Raw genomic sequence first — 18,040 nt, 5'->3', positions numbered from 1 at the left:
TTGCTATTGTCCCTGTCACAGTTCCTGTGTGGGACTCTCGGCCATATGCTCCTCAAAGGAACCGTGGTCTCCTCCTTGGGGCCGAGGACCAGCCGGTGCCCCGGTCAGGACCTGACACCCATGGCGAGTGCAGCTCCACCCGGGCTTGTCCCAGGGACTGTGACGTGGGCCTGCGATGTGGGCCTGCCTGGCCTGGTGAGCAGCCAGATACTCGCCCCACCCTGCGTGGGTGCCCTGCCGTCACTCGCAGGGGACTGCCCCGCCCACAGGTCTCCAGTCCCTTCCCAGGAGTGACAGGCTCCTCTGTGCAACTAACCCTACCAGGAACTAAATGAAATCCACCCCCCTTTCTGTTTAATTTTGTATGAGTATTGTTGGGTTATGTAATACATTCAAATGTTTCAAAATTTAAAAGGCACCAAAAAATGTGCTATAAAAATAAATCCAGCCCTGGCTGCTGTAGCTCAGTGGATTGAGCGGCGGCCTGCAATGCTCAATCCCCAAAGGGTCACTGGTTCGATTCCCAGTCAGGGCACATGCCTGGGTTGTGGGCCAGGCACCCAGTAGGGGGCATGTGAGAGGCAACCACACATTGCTGTTTCTCTTCCTCTCTACCTCTTTTCCTTCCTCTCTTTCTAAAAATAAATAAAATCATTTAAAAAAAAAAAATCCCCTCCCACCCCAGCACAAAGCCCCTTAGTTCCCCTTCCTGGACACAACCAATCTAAATTCCTTTTTAAAGCAAATTTAATTTGTTTCCTCCTTGCAAAAATTATAAGCATTCGAAGCAAAAACTAACTTCAAAAACCAAACCAAACCTGACTGCCTTGGGATATCCACAAAAGTACAAACCGAACCCCACCCAGCACCCAGATTTTCAGCATTTTGGTCTGTGTCCTCCCAGACTGTTTTCGGAGCGTATCCACTTTTCAAAAAATGAGAACGAGTTACAAGAGGAACGTCACAACACTGACTTTCCAGTGTCTCCCCTCTCTCTCAGGGACATTTCCTTGTGGCTTCCTCTGTGACTGGCTTCGAGAGCCGCGTGATCTCCCAGAGACACCGATTGACAGAACCGGACCCCGGTGGTGGGCGCTCGGGATTCCTAGAATTCCCTATAATAAGCAACATGGTGATGGGTCCTACTTGTTTTTTATTTTTACTTTTAAACAAGTCCCTAGAAGAGGAAGTGCTGGGTTACAATTTTTCAAGACCATGGGTACCCATCCGACTGTCCTCACGTCCAGCAGGACTGGCATCCAATCCAAATCTGCTTTCCCAACAGTAGCAGCTGTGTGTGCCCCTGACCCCGCCTCGACACCTAGATGAAGGCCAAAGCCGTCCTCTGGGCCTGGTGACTTTTGTGTTTACCCTGCCAGGAAGAATTACCTGGGCCAGTCCCAGGCCTGGGTGAGTCAGCTGACCAGGGCCCCACCCTTTCAAGGGTAGGAACCCTGCTGAGACAAGGGCCACAACCCTCCAGGGGAAGCACAGAGACTCTTAGCAGTGGCTGGAGAAGGACGTGTCGCAGCTCCTGGCCAGCAGGTAAGAGCTGCACCCCCACCCCGCCACCCCTAGAGACTGGGACTGAGATAAGCTGGCTTTGTTCTCACCCTGTCCTCAGCCTTCTGGGATTTCCCAGGCAATTTCCTTTCAAGGTGCTTCCCTATGGGATCGAAGTGTAAACTGGGGTTTCCTCTTCTGAGCCCAGGCCTGGGCCAGGTTTGGGGGCTGAGATATCTTCTTTATTTAGACGGGAGCCCCCGGCTCCTTCTGACTGTCCACGAGGGTGCTCAAGGAGATGGGACTCATACTTTGCTCCTCGAAGTGGGCCCTTGGAAGTCCAGACCAAAGGAAGCCGATTTCCACCAGGAGCTGGGAGCACAGGTGTCAGTTTTTGTTACTTCTCTGCCTGAAGCTGTTCTATCAACAGCCCCCCTCCCACGGCAAGGAACAAACCCCTTAGGCCAGTGGCTTCACCTAACCACTGGTTTCCTCATTTGGAGACTCAAAGTGGCCCCCCAAAGTCAAGGGAACTGAATGAGATAACGGACATGGAGGCAGGTAGGTGCCCTCCACACAGAAAACGAACGGCGTTTAAACGCAGGCTGGTATGCTGGGTGGGCCCTGCATTGGCTGCTTTGCACACAGTGGCCCCAGCTAATAACAATTCTTGTACCACTGTCCCTTTTCACCTGGGCTCCCTGTGTCCCCCGTTTCTCTATTCTCTATACATGTCAGCCAGAGGGGGACCTACTGAAATAAAAGTTGGACCATGTCACTCTGTGGCTCGAGATTCTGCAGGGGCCCCATCTCACCGGGGTGCATGCCAAGTCCCTGCCATGACCCACAAGCCCTCCAGGATCAGGCCCCTCTACTACTTCCCAACCTCCTCTCCGGCTACTCCCCCGAGCCACTAACTGCAGCCTCACTGGTCAGAGGTTCCTAAACACAACAGGCGCCCCTGCCTCAGCGCCACCGCAGTGGCAGTGTCCTCAGCCAGAGCGCTTTTCCCTACCCTTTAGGCTTTTACCCAAGTCCCCCATCACCCCCAGCTCCAAAGCAGTAAGGCTCTCCTGGACCTCCTGACGTTCTACCCTCCAGTGTACTCTTGCTCCCCATCGCTTCCCACCATCTAACACAGAGTGTGCACTTATTTACCCCCAGCTAGACAGTCAATACTCCTCAAGGTCAAGTGTTGTTCACTGCCTTATTACTGGCACCTAAAATAGCACTGGGCCTTAGGTGCTCAGTGAAGGTACTGAATGAGCAGCAGCTCATGATTACTGTGTGCCCTTCTGTGCTAGACACTGCGCTAAGTGCTTTCCATATGTAGCTTCTCTCTTTTTAAGAATCTTTTAATCTCCACGGTAACTTTGTGATGCAAATATTGTTACCCATATCACAAAAGAAGGCATTCAAAAGGATTTGTGGGTGCTTGCTCCCACGAGGCAGAAGCAGCAATCTGGACTTAGTCCTGCCTGTCCCCAAGGTCCGTGCCCCTGCCCTGCCCCTCCTGGGTCTGGTCTGGGGAGCATATGCCTTCTCCAAAGAAACCCCCATATTCTCTCCAGCCTGCAGTACACCCTGAGGAGCGGGTAGAGTACGAGCTGGTGGCCTAGCAACAGCCTCTTTCTTTCCGACTCACAATATCCCTGGGCTAATTTGGCCTCCCAAGAGCTCTTCCTCTGACACTAACCCACGCTTCCCTCCCGCACAGTCTTGTGAAGGATGGATGAGTTGTCCACAGAACAAGTGGGAGGCCCCTAGTTTCAGCTCTTCGGAACAAAGTGTTCCAGAGGAGAGTTCTCACCGCAAGTCCAAAGATGGGGGCTGCTGACCCCTTTCAGCCCTGCTGAATCGAGGGCCTGACAGCTGACTTGTTGTGGGTGTTCTTATTGTTTTGATACTTTTTGTATCAAAAAGTGCTGAAGCTCAGGGATGGAAACTCTGGAAAGTGCCTGGGACAAGACTCCTATGGGTGAGATAGGTTCTTTTCCTTTTGGAGGGGCTAATTACAGGAATCTATCGGTACCAAGCTGAGCAAATTCTTCCATGGTCAGAGTGGAGGAGCGAGACTTCCAACCTGCCACATTTGGCAGATTTTGCTCCCTTTCTAGGCCCAGTGTTTTTCTTCAAAGGACTTTTTTGGGCTTTCTTTTCCCTCTGCGTCTGCTTTTCCACTTCGTTCGAGACCCAGAGAGGGAGACAGGCAAACAAATACAGAACAGTGTATATCTGACCCAGAAATGCCAAAGGCACTGTTCACAGCAGGTGCTTAACCAATATTAGTTGAATGAATGATGAATAGTTGAATATGAGATTCTGTGGTCTCGAGAAGGGAGGCTGTGGGTGTGGACACTTGGGGGAAAACTTAGAACCCCTGAGTTCACCAGATGAACAAGGGGGAGAGAAAAGGGGTGAATGGCATTCAGGACAAAGTGAACAGCATCCACAAAAGTACAACGTCACGAACAACAAGCAGGGTGAGTTTTAGGATCAGCAGTCTGGAATGAATGAAATGCAGGATGAGTGTGGAAGAATAGGGTGAGGAGTCAGGTCATGGAAATTTGAATACAAAGTTTGAGTGTGAGATTTATCTTAAGGGCAAGTGCTGGGTAGGGATGCTTCAAGAGCAGGAGCTGAGTGTAACACAGATTTCTGGCTCAGACCATGGGCCGGATTTAAGGGCTGTTGTAGAGGGGCAGCAAAGCTGGGGGAAATGAGTTCAGGAGACAGCAAAGATCTGGAAGGCAGCTGGGCTCTCAGGCTGGGCCCGCTTATCCCCGGAAGAGGATACTCCCCTGCCATGCTCCTGAGCCCTCCAGAATTCAGTCTTCCCAGGGACTCCTTCCTTCCTCCAAGGGGCCTTCCTCGTTGTCCTAGTCTTTTGTCTTGCACCTCATAGGCTCAGCTGCCCGAATCCCTTATAATGAGCAGTGGGTCCAACTTTGCGATTGGAAATGATCTGTTCGGCCAAGCACAAGTCCCCTACTCCGGCAGCGGGGGCCCAAATCACTCAGTCACCAGGCTGAGATTGCAGGGTGAATCAGTGTGGAGCGAGGCGGGGCACTTGTCATTCAGGAGTCGGGGCCAGACAGGAAACCCATGAGAGAATGGGAGGGACGTCACAACGGGAAGGAAATAGTCTATCGAAGGCCCTTCAAAATCCTAGGGAGCGAGGGGGAGGATTCCTGCTCAGTTCGAGTAACGCAGGCGTGCTGACTTTGCCCTCCTCCTCTGCCACGGCTGTCCTAGTACAGAATCTTGTCAGCAGTGAGCGCCATAAATGGCCCTCCAAGGGGCACTAGCTCCTCTAATGCGCGACTTGACTTGCGCAGCCTCCAGTCCGGTAAAGAGCACACGGAGCCTGGCTGAGCCTTCCCGTCCCTTAATCTGCTGCTTTACTTGGTCTCTTTTGTGGATGCAGCGCCAGCTACGGGCGCTTGAAGAAAGCGAGAGGCCAAGTAAACTCTAGTAACTCAACACGCCGAAAACCAATCCAGCGCGAAAGGAGCCGGTTTCCACCCCGCAACCGCGGGGCATTCTGGGAGTCGCTTCTAGCGGTGCGCTGGCCTGGAGCGAGACGCATGCGCCTTAGATGCCGTAGCGTGCCCTAGCGGCTTGGCGGGGCCTCTGCACAGCCGCCGTAGTCCATAGCAACCGGAAGAGGTCGCTTCCGGAGGGGCTGGGATCGAACTTGGGGTTGGGAGTCTCAGTCGTTTGGAAATCGTTGATCGGTTTGACACATTGGGAAACTCAGGCCTGGGGAGATTAACCCCTGGGGGCCGTTGGGGCTTTCTCTGGTGCCCCAGTGCATGGAGTTTGTGCTTGGCCGCTCGCATTTGACAGAGCGGGAACTGAGGGAGGGAGGGGGCGGGTTCCTCCACAGTGGCCCTTCCTCTGGGTAAAAATATCAGTCCCTACCTTATTACAAAGGAGAAACGAGAGCAGTGAAAGTAATTTACAATAATAGATTATGCATTTCACTATGTAAAAGCTCAGACTGGATTACGCCCGATCATGCTTGCACCTACCTTAAACTGATCACATTTGCATTTAATAAAACACGATATTCAAATGAATTTTTCCAACAGTTTGTATTTGACGATTTAAGTTGAAGGCTAAATGTGTTGTGTAAAAGCGTGTAATCACTGTGACAGCTATCAATGCAGACACATATGGGTGTGTTCTGGTGACTAACCCGTGGTGAGAAGGATCCACTGTGACTTTCTGAAATAGTGAACAGAAGAAAACATAACTTCCCTCGTTAACCTGGCATACGCATTTTTGGATAGTATATATTCTATGTTAAAACTGGGGGAAGCCGTTGTATTTGTACATCAAACGGGTTACAACAGGTGCTTGCCCACCTGAAGGTTTGCAGGATGTTGGAAAGGACCGAGGACAATTTGTGGTGAATTATTCTGTGCATTACAAGTGGCCCAGATCTCTGCTCCCTGCTTCCTACAGGCTGGTAGTGTTCCCTCAGTCTTATGACCCCCAAACATGCCCACACGAATTTCCACTCTGGTCTTTGGAAAACCACTGATTTATCCGTGGTTTTCCACGGATAAATAATTTTTGCCAGCATTCACTGTACATGCTGGGCACTTTTGGTGGGGAGGCCTAGTGTGGTGAAGAGGACAAAGCCCTTGCCCTTCTGAGGTTGGCTCCGTTAGGAGAAAATACCCAGATATTAATCATATACTGTGATAAATAGCTTGACAATAGAGGCAGTACAAGTCAGGGTTAGGAACAAAAGAAGACCCAGCCCACTAGCAGAGGGTCCCATGACCTGAAAAAACAGCAGGGAAGTAGCATTGCAGCTGAGACTTGAAAGAGCGCCAGGTGGAGCGGGGCGCTGTGCCAAGCAGAGGGACCGGCATGATTGGAACAGGTCCAGGGTCCCCGGCACGCAGAGGACACGCAAATGCTGCGCATGAATGGATGGTTGATCGGGTGAGACGCAGAGCATGTTTGCGGGCAGGGGGTCGTTCCCCACTATATCACCAACTGCTGACAGGCAGGGGGATGCCTGCTTCTTGATTCTGCCCAGAGCCCCAAACTGAGTTGGGCCCCAGAGCAGGTGGCCGTGTTGAAAGTGTCACAGAAGGGGAGAAAGGGTTGCATGGTCCTGGCCTGGGAGTGATTTCCAGGAAGTGCATCTCTGATTCTGCTCTCCCAGAGGGCAGCTGCTAAAAATATAACCGCTCTGCGGCTTCAGCGTTGGAAAAAACAGGTCAGGGATGGCCTCTTACTTTCACATCTGCTTGTCATGCATGATCCTGGTGGCGGGGCATGTTTTGGCAGATGGTACGTTGCTGAGGACTGTCTCAAGCACATGCCCAGAGTATGTGCACAGTGGGGAAGGCTCCGGTGGGTCAAAAGGAGGTCAGAGTCAGTCTCCCTCTCCCCCTAGGACAATCGCTGACCTCATGAAATGATCATTTCTGCCCTGAAGGCCAGGGTAGGGCAAGGATCTGGAATTACCTGCCTCCAGGAGCCATGCAGGTCAAGCAAATCTGCTGTGTGGGTGCTTGGGGAAATCAGAAAGCTGTGCAGCCTCATCTAGGAGGTAGGCTGCAGCTCAGGCCCGGCTCAGTGCTGTTTGCATAATAGTTGCTCTTGCATCGCCAAATATTTTTGTTTTTCAATACAATTAGAAGTGAAGAATTTTATGTTGCCATATTTTAAAATGTTGGCACTAATTCAGATAAAGAACAAATAGCAAGACTGTGAGCCCTGGTCGGGTGGCTTCGTTGGTAGGAATTTTGTCCCGTACACTGAAAGGTTGTGCGTTTGATCCCCAGTCAGGGCACATACCTAGGTTGAGGGTTCAATCCCCGGTTAGAGCACGTAAGGGCGGCAACCAATCGATGTTTCTTTCCTTCTTTCTCTCTCTTTTTCTCCCCCTACCCTTCCGGGCAGAATTTACTGCTTCTGGCGATATTATTGAGTTAGTGTCCATGCTGGGGCTGGGGTTTCTGTAGCGAATGAGAAGGCCCCAGTTCCAGCCCCTTTGGACTCCCAATCAAACAAGGTAGATGGACAAGTAAAGAGGCAACTACAGGAACAGTGAGTAATCAGCAGGAGTAAGGACATGGGGAAGAGAGCACACACCGAGGCAGGCTTCCTGAAAGAAGAGTGCTCTGATGTGGGACACGAATATGATGATGAGGAGTTAGCCAGGCAGCAGGAAGTGGAAGGGGGAGGAGTATTCCAGACAGAGGCAATAACACATGCAAAGACCTAGAGACATGAAAAAGCTTGATTTATTCAAGGATACAAAAGTACCTCCTTCCTCATATCCCATCCAGGAAGGAAATAAAGCAACACGTGTAATTCCTTTGAGTTTCTTCGGGTACTGCGCTGCAAGGTCCTACTGATTCTCCTCTGGGGCAGTCGGAAGGTATTTAGTAAATGTTCATGCTGCTCCCCCAAACCTCCATTCCCTCCTCCCTTAGGAGCAAAGCTCTGTTGAGCTTAAAAATTTTGCAACAGTTTGTATGCCTGTTTTTAAGGATTTCTGTTGGTCTTACTTCTCTGTGGCCAAGGTCAAGCTGGGAATGGGCGTTACACAGCAGGGACTCAAATGCCCAGAGGTGAAAAGGGGTGTGGGGACTGGGAAGGAATTCTAAAGGGCCCGCTGCCTTTCTGTTGTCACGCTAAGGCCCCACCCACTCGCCACTGTAGTGAATTCTGTGTGATTGAGGCGGAGTGCTTTGCAAACCCCTAACGTAGGCTGGTATGCAGTAGGTACTCACTAGGCGCCTGCTGGGGTGAATTTAGGTCTCGTAAGCATGTCTGATCTTCGAAACAGGGCAGGCAGGGACACGGCCCCTAGTGCTGCTGTTTCGGACCGGCATGTCCTGGGTGGTTCCCTGGGCCCAGGTTCGAAAGCCCAGAATCAACTCAATGTGGTGGGATGGAATTCTGCAAGGGTGGGGGGCCATGAGCCCAGGAACCAAAGAGACCTGTGTGCAACCCCCAGTTCCCCCATTTCCAAAATGGGGGGTAATTATGCCTTCCTGATACCTTTCTCATCCTGAGAGTGCCGAGTGGCAGGCGGATAGGAGGCGGGCATCCGTGTCTCTTCTGACCCCTCCTTACCCTCTGTGCCCTGCAGGGTGTTTCAAGGAGCAGCCATGTCTACCCTGTACCCATCTCTGGAGGACCTGAAGGTAGACCGAGCCATTCAGGTAAGCCGCCAGGCCATGCTAGCCTGCGCCCCTGGTGGAGCCTTCAGGATACCCCAGGGTAACTAAAGGAAACTTGTCCTGGAAGTTGGTGGGTGGTGGGGGCCCGAGGCATGCTGGTCACCACTGAAGGGTCTGCTGGTGGGACAGGTGCCCAGAGGTCAGGGCAACGGAGTTATAGCAAAAATGGCGAAGACCAAACAGCTTCAGACAGGCCTCTCTCGTGCCCGCTCCATCCCAGTGCTTCCTCCACCCAGGTTCGGGCCCCATGCTGCCCGGCAGGCATTTGACCTGCTCGGCCCCCTCGCCCCTTTTTCTTTCCATCCCACCTGTGGGCGCAGTGGATTTTGAGACTTCGGAACTTTTCTGCTAAGAGCTTGGTTGGGACTTGGGCTTTAATGCTCCGGCTGCCTCAGGGAGAAAATGGGTCATGACATTTGGTGGCTTGTGGGGAATGACCATGAACCTCCCTTGGAAGCGTGGACATGTCCAGAAACCACATTTGCACATGACCTGAGCTCCATGAACACCCCCCTGAAGCCCGCCAGAACACGTAATGCCCTGACTCCCAGGTTCCAAGGGTTCGGGGGGGTGGGGCCCAGACACAACTGACCAGCACCCCACCCCCACCTCTGCCCAGGCCCAGGCCACAGACACACCCACGATGCCCACCTTGCCCATGCAGGCGACAGCTGCCCCCAAGCCTTCAGGTGAGTGAGCGGGGTGGGGGCGCTCCTGACCGACGGTGACCTCTTCTGGCTATTTCCGGGTGCTGGTCTCTTGCCTGCCGCTGTGCTGTGCGCTCTGGGCACGGCTCACCTTCACTGGACTGGGACACGGGGACAACTGTGGCTTCGAGACGGCACGCACTTTCCGCATTTGGGGCCTTCTTCTCTGGTGCTGCATGAGGGGACCAGGATGTTTGTGGCAGCCCCTAGAGTTGTTGGTGGCAGTCCTGATTCAGGTTTTGTTGCAGCAAACTTGAACTCAGGCCCAACTCTCTCCCTCCTCCCTGGGCACACAGCCCATGGAGCCGCCCTTGGGGCAGACGCCTGCCTCCCTTCGGCTGTGGATTTCTTAAGAGCAGGGCCTCATGGCCGCAACGGCAGCCCTGAACTTTGTGTTGGGTGTCTGGCCCGTGCCAAGTAAAGCCAGTTGAGCTAAACACCAAGGCAGTACATGAGGGTCTCGGCGTCCCAGGCTGCTCCTGGGGAAGGCAGACGGCTGCCCCTCGGACCTTCTGAGGAGAGGACCACATCACCAGTGTGTGTCCCTGCTTCCTCTGCCGCCGCGGCCGTGCTCCGGGGACACGCAGTGTTCCCAGGGGTACACTGCCCTCTTGGGGACTGACAGCATCCCCAGGCCCTGTTTCTCAAAACTGAGCGACTGCGGTGGAGCCGGGCAGGTGTGGCTAAGCTCTGTACTTGAGTAACACCTTTCTTCTTCCTTCTTCACTTCCCATCAGTTTTGTACCCCAACCTGGCAGAATTGGAAAATTATATGGGTCTTTCCCTCTCCAGCCGAGAAGTCCAACAGAACCTGCCTCAGATTCCAGACGCGGCCAGTGTAGGTACCTACCTGTCTCTTGCTGGAAGTGAGCACAGGTCTTCCAACTCTCCCTCCTTTCTTGGTCTTGCAGCTCTGTTTCTTGGGGGCTCTTTTCATTCTGAGCCTTTGTTGTAAGTGCTGTGGAATTTCATGGCGTCCAGTGGGCCTTGGGGTTGGAGGGCTGCCCTTTGACTCCTGGCTTCAGGCTGCTGAATGCCATTCAGCCCAGCCTGAGTCTGGGGGCTTCTCCTGAAGGGGCTGCCTGTGACTTAGGAGCAGCTGCAGGGACAGGCAGAGGTGAGGGGGAGGAGCTGGCACCTAGCCCTGGACCCCACGTGAAACAATGCTGCTTGGTTCCGGCTCTCCGTGGCTCAGGGAGCCAACGAAACCCAGACGCAGAAACACTTTGGAACTGTGTTCACTTACAGACTCAGTCCCCACGCAGGCCCCTCCCAGTTAGCTCTGGATCCCTGGATCCCCGTGGCCACTTGCCACTCCCTTGTCTGCTGAGCTCACCCTGAGCCCCTGAAAACCAATGGCAAAGCACAAGTGTGAGTCTTGCTGAGTCTGGAGGATTTCACGAAGGTGGCGGAAGGGGTGGTGGAAGGGATGGTGAGAAATGCCACCGCCACACACAAGGACTCTGACAAATGAGGGTCTCACAGGAGGGCTCCGGCAGGGTAAGGACGTGTGGGGCCCTGAGAAAAACTAGGCACCCCCTGGGGTGTTCCTCTAAGACCCCTTGATAGTCGTGCTGTAAAATGCAAACACGAAGCAGAGAAGGTCATGTGTATGTAGTTCAGTTTTAATTCATTGATTTAACCCTCTCTGTTCCGATACTTGGGATATGAATGAACATAACCTACGTTACGATAAAAATATGACAGCTGAATGCATTTTATAACATTTAAGAGTTTTGTTTTTATTTTCGTTTCTAAATGATCATGGATTCTCCGGAAGCCGCGCGCACAGAGAAGGGTACTGAAGACGGTACCCTTCGCCCGGTCTCCCCGAGGGCTGCACCCTCCGCAGCGGGAGTGAGCTATCGGAGCAGCCACTGCCACTAGCGCGGTGTGCGTGCATGTCAGAGTTCTCTGTCATTTTACCTCCCGCACAGAGTCACGTGACCCAGGCACAATCAGCATAGCTCCCCACCCAAAGGTCGCCCACAGGCTGCCCCTCCTACTCAGGCCCCCCCCATCTTCTCCCCACCATTCCCAGCCCCAGGCAACCGCTCCTCTGCTCTCTGTCCCTACAACTTTGTCATCTCAGAATGTCACGGAAGTGGAATCCTACAGCGCGTGGCCTTTTCAGACGGGCTTTTTCACTCAGCGTAACTCCCTGGAGGCCCTTCTGGGTCGTCGTGCGCATCAGTAGTGCACCCCTTTTTACTGCTGAGAGGTGCTCCGTGGTATGGACGCACCGTCGTTTGTCTAACCTGCGGAGGGACATTTCAGTTGTGTCCAGTGCGGGGCTACTGCAGATTAAGGGTTTTGTGTGAACATAAGTTTTCGTTTTTCTGGGGTAAATGCCCAGGTGTGCAATTGCTGGATTAATGATAAATGAATGTTTCGATTCTTAAAGAGACCGCTACACTGTTTCTAGAGCGGCTTGACCATTTTATTTTCCTGTCGGCAACACACGAGCACTCCGGTTCCTTCACCTGCTCTCCAGGACTTGGCGGGACCACTGTTTTTAGCTTTAGCCATTATCATGGGCGCAGTGATGTCTTGCCATGGTCTTCATTTGAGTTTCCCTTGTGGCTGGCGATGTTGAACATCTTTTCCTAATTTTCTTTGCCATCTGTATATTCTTTTCAGTAAAATGTTTCTTCATGTCTTTTGTTTATTTTCTAAATGGATTGTATGCTTTTTAAAGTCAAGTTTTGAGAATTATTTATTCTGAAGTCCTTCGTGGCTACATTTTACCTCACGATATGTGGTTTGTAAATATTTTCTCCCAGAGTGTAGCTTCTCTTTTCTTCCTATTGAAAGAGTCTCTTGCGGAGCGAATGTTTTTAATTTTGGTGGGGTCCAGTGTATTGATTGTTTTTCTTTTGTGAGTCATGCTTTGCTGCCCTAAGAAGTTTCCACTAAGCCCTAGGTCCTGAAGAGTTTTTTCCTTTATTTTCTTCTAAAATTATTATAGTTTCATGCTTTGCATTTAAATTTATGATTGAATTTGGGTTACTTTTGTTTAAGGGGTGAGGTGTAGGTCAAGAGTCACATTTTTGCCTGCGCATGTTCAATTGCTGCTGCACTATTTGTGGGAAAAGACTCTTCTTTCTCCACCGAACAGCTCTTGCCTCTCTGAGAAAACACAGCTAGTCCGACTTGCATGAGGCTGTTTCTGGACTCTCTGTTCTGTTCCAAATGTGCCCCTCCCTCGCCAAGACCACGCTGTCTTGATTACTGTAGTATAGGGTAAGCCTTACAATTTGGTTGATGTGTCTTCCCACTTTATCCTTTTTTGTCAGGATAGTTTTAGCCATTCTAGCTCCTTTGTCTTTTCATACAGTCCAGAATAACCTTGCCTGCACCTGGAAAACATCTGATAGGTACCGTGATGGAAATTGCATTCAGTCTGTATTCTCGATTTGGGGACATCTGGCAGCTTCACTCTGTTCTTTCACTCCACGAATGCAGACTCTCTGTTTATTGCTGTCTTTGGTGGTATCTTTCACCAGCGTTTTGTAAGTTTCGGCATACACTCTCCAAGCTCATTGTTGGTATGTCGAAGCACACCTGATTTTTGTATGTCGATCTTGTACCCTGTGGCCTTGCTGAATTCACTTACTAGTTCTAGGAGTCGGTTCATAGATTCCTTGGCATTTTCTAATAGGTCATAATGTCATCTGCAAATAAGGACCATTTTATTTTTTCTTTTCCAATCTGTAGGCCTTTTGTTTTCTTTTCTTGCCTTATCGCCCTGGCTAGTTCTTCCAGTGCTATGCTTAATAGTGGTGGTGCGCTTGGGCATCTTGCCTTGTTCTGGATCTTAGGGGGAAAGCATTTATTCATTTTTACACTTCTAGCTTAAATTTTTTTCAGACAAAAACCGAATCCAGCTCACTTTTTCCCATTGATCACTATTGCTATGAAATATTTCTTTTATTTTTACGTGAATTTTAAAGGAGTCTTTTCCTGTTATTAATCAGCCTTGGGAAATGAGGGTCTTTTTTCTGGATAGCCCTCCTCTTGCCAGGCTGTATCTCAAGGGCGTAGACTTTGGTGCCCCCTAGTGGCTTCTTGGAGTCATGTTTTTCGGCTCCAGCAGAGAAGTGTGTGATCTGCGGGTGGGATGGGCCCCAGGGACCATTGAATCCTCCTTTCCCCATCCTTCCTCGGCCCGGGGGCTGGCTGACCATTTCCTTCCCTGGTGTCTGCAGACGGTGGTCTCTGGCCCCTTGCCGGGCCAGGTGGTGGCGCCTGTGTCCGGGAACAGCCTGGGTGTGCGGCGTGCAGAGATCAAGCCCGGGGTGCGGGAGATCCATCTCTGCAAGGATGAGCGTGGCAAGACTGGGTTGCGGCTACGGGCCATCGACAAGGTGGGGCTGGGAGCCGGGCGGAAGAGGAGGGACCCTTCGGAGGGTGCTGCGCGTGCAGGACAGCGCCCTAAGCAGCCCAAGCCACCCGAGCCCAGAGAGGGCAGGGCGGGGTGGGGGTGGAGTGGTCGTCCACAGTGAGGAAGATGCAGAGTGTGCTGGGAGCTAAGCCCTTCTAACCCCCAAGCCCAGGCTCTTCCTCTCAACCCCACCCCCAAGGCCCACGGGCGGTACTGGATTGCGGCAGAGACCTGCCACCAGCCTCTCAGGGGCTCCCGTGCGGGGAGCCTCCTTTCGGCTGTCCCCCAGTTCACAGGGATCTGCTGTTAGGTCCTGTCTAGTGGCTGTGGGTGCAGCCTCCAGCTGGGGTTGAAACTCTGACTCAGCTGCTCCCTAGCTGTGTGGCCTGGAGTGTTTCCTCCCCAGGATAATGGGGTCACCAGCGCACCTACTGGCGGAGCTGTAGTCCCGGCACCCGGTAGGCCCCCGGAGAAGCAGGAGGAAAACAACAGCTGGGAGGAGAGACCTGGGCTCCGGGTGAGGGGAGCTGACTGGGGCCCTGCCTCCCCTAGGGGCTCTTTGTGCAGTTGGTACAGGCCAACACCCCGGCATCCCTGGTGGGGCTGCGCTTTGGAGACCAGATCCTGCAGATTGATGGGCGAGACTGTGCCGGGTGGAGCGCAGACAAGGCGCACCGGGTGGTGAAGAAGGCATCAGCCGAGAAGATCGTCATGGTCGTTCGGGACAGGTGAGTAGCCAGTCGCAGGAGCCTCTCCGTTCGCCTCCAGCCACGTCCCAGGTCCAACTCACTGTCCCTTCCCGGCAGGCCATTCCAGCGGACTGTCACCATGCACAAGGACGGCACTGGCCACGTGGGCTTCGTCATCAAGAAGGGGAAGGTGGTCTCTATAGTCAAAGGCAGTTCTGCGGCCCGCAACGGGCTCCTCACCAACCACTGCCTGTGCGAAGTGAATGGGCAGAATGTCATTGGGCTGAAGGTAGGCCAGCGGCCCGGCTCTGCCCCAGAACTTCAGGGGCTGGGAGGCTGTTGGGCGGTGGAAGGGCCCATGTCCCTAGGCAGGTTGCCGTTCCATCTGAGCCTCAGTTTCTTCATCCTGAGGTTGCTACAAGGATTCAATAAGATAATAAGGACATAAAACTTTGGGCACATAGTAAGTGCTCAGTAAATGTTAGTGTTGATATTGACACATGGAGGCCAATGACGTGGCAGGAAGAGGAAGCGTGATGACCCGTGAGAGGACACAGGTGCCCAGGTGGCTACTGGCTGCATAAATACCTCCCTCCTTTGTGTGGTGCTTCTGTTTGCATCCTGGCTCATGCGATAGGAATATTTTAGAAATTGCTATTCAGAAATCCATTACTGACCTCTGTTCATTTCTCAAGAGGGGTGAGCGTGGCGACTTTTATCTTTGAAACATAAGAAGGAACCGGTGGTCTGGAGTCAGTGCTGTGGGTGTGGACTGTGGGGTGGGTGCCTTCAGGGAAGGGACCATGGGTGATGACGAGTCGGGTGGCTTTTGGACTCTGAACGAAAGTGATTTTATCCTGACTTATGCCCCCTGGTCTACGTACGAGTGTGCTCATCCCAGGTGTAATTTAGATGAGGGTCCCTTGGCCTCCTGCAGCCTTGGGCTCACGTGGCAGGGGTTCCCCTGGGGAAGTGGCCTGGGTGGTGCCATTCATTCCACAGCTGCCATGGTCTTTTAGGCCAGTCCCCACCCCTCCCAGGGGCCCTCGCTGAGCCATTCCAGTCACATGGCTGCTTCCCTCTGCTTGACAGTCGCCCCCACCTTCCCTGGAGGCTGGTTCTGGTGGTTCAGGAAGTTCTTCCTAAGGTCTGTCCAAGGTCCCTCCTCCTGCATCTCCCCTCTCAGGGATCAGGCAGGACAATCCACAGGGAACCTACTAAACCTAAAATGCCGAGTACACTAATACCAATTCTGCGCAGCCGGCTCTTTCCGATAGTAGTGAATGCACCCTTTCAAAACATTACAGCTCATTGACCCTAATGGCTGAGGAGCAGCCACGCTATGCGTGTTGACGGCCCTCTCCTTTCTGGCGGCTCCAGGCTTCACTCTGGATTTACTGGTTATCCCACCAAACCACAGCTGTTGTGAGGCTCTCACGATGGGGCTTGTCCCTTGTCTGAATGGCCCCAGACAGCTATGCTTCCTGAACTGTCTTTTCAAGGTTTATCTACTTTCGCTCAGTGGCCATCACTAGTTCTACCTAGCACGTCTTCTCCCACTTACCCTGGGACAGCGAAGAAAACACAAACCAAGTCACAGATAGAGTGAAGTCAAGGGCATTAGCCTCCGACTGAGGGCCAGAGGCATTTGGCCTGCTTGGCGTACTTTGCGTGGAGACTCTCATTTCCTGTGCTCCCCGGTGGGATCTCAGTGGCTTCTGTGGGCCTTTCCCTTCGTACTGGAGAACAGATGTAAGAGGAAGACGTCCCCTGCGGGTTCAGCTCAGGCTGGCCAGCCGACAGGGGCTGGGTGGGGGCAGGGTGCCCCTGATGTCCCCCACTGCCTGGCTGTTCTCTTCCTGCTTTGGGGCCAGAACCCCAGTGTGACTGGGGCCAGGGAGATGGGATCGAAGACGGGGCCTGGTGAGATTCTGAGGCCTAAGTGGGGGAGGGAAGGAGAGCAGTAATGCTTGTAAGGCCCTGTTACAGGCCAGGCCCCTGGGACTGGCCCTCGAGGTGAGGGTGGGGAGCTGCATGCTCGTTCTACCAGGGGGATTCTCGGGGAGAGGCCGCATGCTTGCTCCAGCAGAGCCTCCCCTGCGTGTCTGCCTGGGACTCTTACCGGAGGGGCGGCCTGACCACTGCAGTTGGGTGGCAGCGGCGTCCCCTAGCAGGCGCCACACTGACCCCTCCACAGGGTTGCCTCTGGGCCCCAGGGTGACCGCTCACTTGCCTCCTCTGTAGGACAAAAAGGTTGCAGAGATCCTGGCCACGGCCGGGAACGTCGTCACCCTGACCATCATCCCAACCGTGATCTATGAGCACATGGTCAAAAAGTAAGGCGGCCCTTCTCCCTCTCCCCTCACCTCCCCACCCCTCCACCACCCCGCTTCCTCCAGGCTCACGCAGTAAGCTGCCCCTCCTGCCCTCCCCTACCCCACCCTCCCTCCATGGTGGCCAGTGGCTCCTGGTGATTTGAAAGTCTTAGAAATCAGAGTGGAGGCCCATGTGGGATGCACAAGCTGTGGGGGAGGAGGGGAAGGCACTGGCAGCTCTGGCCACTGTCGCCATTGCCGTTTGCAGGCTGTCCCCGACCCTGCTCCACCACAGCATGGACCATTCCGTCCCAGATGTCTGAAGTCACAGGAGGGCAGCTCGGCCCTCCCACCCTCCAGCAGGAAAGAGAGAGTCCTCGGAGGAGGGCCAGTTGCAGAAGCCTGCTGCCTGGGGCCGGGGGTGTCTCAACGGAGGTGTGTTCCAGGTGGGGTGACATCGGATCATGTTGCCTGTCACTTAACGACATGGGCTTCCTTGGACCCTCAGACTCCTGCACTAAGGCAGGGGCAGGGCCCACGGGCAGCCTGCTCCCTGAGCTGGGCGAAATGCTGGGCACACAGGCAGGCTGGCTAAGCGCTTCTTGAAGGGGCAGCTTGGCCCCTCTCAAGATTTTGCCTCTACAAGAAAAACAGTCCCACGTACTGAGAACAGAAACATTTTTTGCAAGAATTTTTTCTTTTTCCTTCACTTGATCTTGGTCACAAACTGTACATAGTTGTAACGCCTGTCTTTTGAGTGAAGCTTTGGTTTTAAATAAAATTCCTTCCTGAAAAGTAATTGAAAATCCCAGAATTCCGGTCCCGTGACATGCCAGGGCTGGTTTCTTTTAGGCAATCATGTGACCACGGCCTTTTCCACACACTGCCTCTGCGCGCAGGCTTCGGCCCTGCCGCTGGCACTCGCTGCCCGCCAGTCTGAGGAGCGGGGACTAGAGTGGGGGACCAGTGCGGGGCTCTGGAGGAGCGGCACCGGTTTGGAGCACCGCTGCAGACTGCTTCCGCATGTGCAGAACTGGCGTGAGAACGACTTCAGGGGTGCCTGAGAGGAGCGGTGGCCCAGCTGCCCACAGCAGCTGCACGGCAGAGCTGAACCAGCATGCGGCTCTCCCGTTCCCTTGAGCTTGGGAAAGCTCTCTACCGCTCGGCTTCTCCCAGGTGCGGGTTCTGCCTCCCGTGCAGGAGGGGACAGCTTGAGCCCCCTGTA

General features: G+C 53.4%; 1 protein-coding gene across 3 annotated transcripts; it reads left to right on the top strand.

Annotated features, from left to right (window-relative positions):
- Positions 1-1,457: 1,457 nt before the first annotated feature.
- SDCBP2 (syndecan binding protein 2) lies at positions 1,458-17,601 on the top strand. 3 transcript variants are annotated; one of them, XM_024559492.3, is made up of 9 exons: positions 1,458-1,545; positions 8,630-8,702; positions 9,340-9,409; positions 10,165-10,265; positions 13,636-13,794; positions 14,364-14,539; positions 14,618-14,789; positions 16,745-16,836; positions 17,084-17,601. In XM_024559492.3, exons 2-9 carry the CDS (start codon positions 8,649-8,651, stop codon positions 17,136-17,138), a joined length of 879 nt encoding a protein of 292 aa, XP_024415260.1. In that variant the 5' UTR covers positions 1,458-1,545; positions 8,630-8,648; the 3' UTR covers positions 17,139-17,601. The 3 variants fall into 3 exon arrangements, with proteins under 3 accessions (XP_024415260.1, XP_045050829.2, XP_045050831.1); XM_045194894.3 differs by lacking the exon at positions 1,458-1,545 and adding an exon at positions 1,843-1,887; XM_045194896.3 differs by lacking the exon at positions 1,458-1,545 and adding an exon at positions 7,890-7,912.
- The last annotated feature ends 439 nt before the right edge of the window (positions 17,602-18,040 follow it).

This window comes from Desmodus rotundus, chromosome 6 (assembly GCF_022682495.2).
Source record: "Desmodus rotundus isolate HL8 chromosome 6, HLdesRot8A.1, whole genome shotgun sequence".
Classification (NCBI taxonomy): Eukaryota; Metazoa; Chordata; class Mammalia; order Chiroptera; family Phyllostomidae; genus Desmodus; species Desmodus rotundus.
This window is presented reverse-complemented; position numbering and strand designations above follow the sequence as displayed.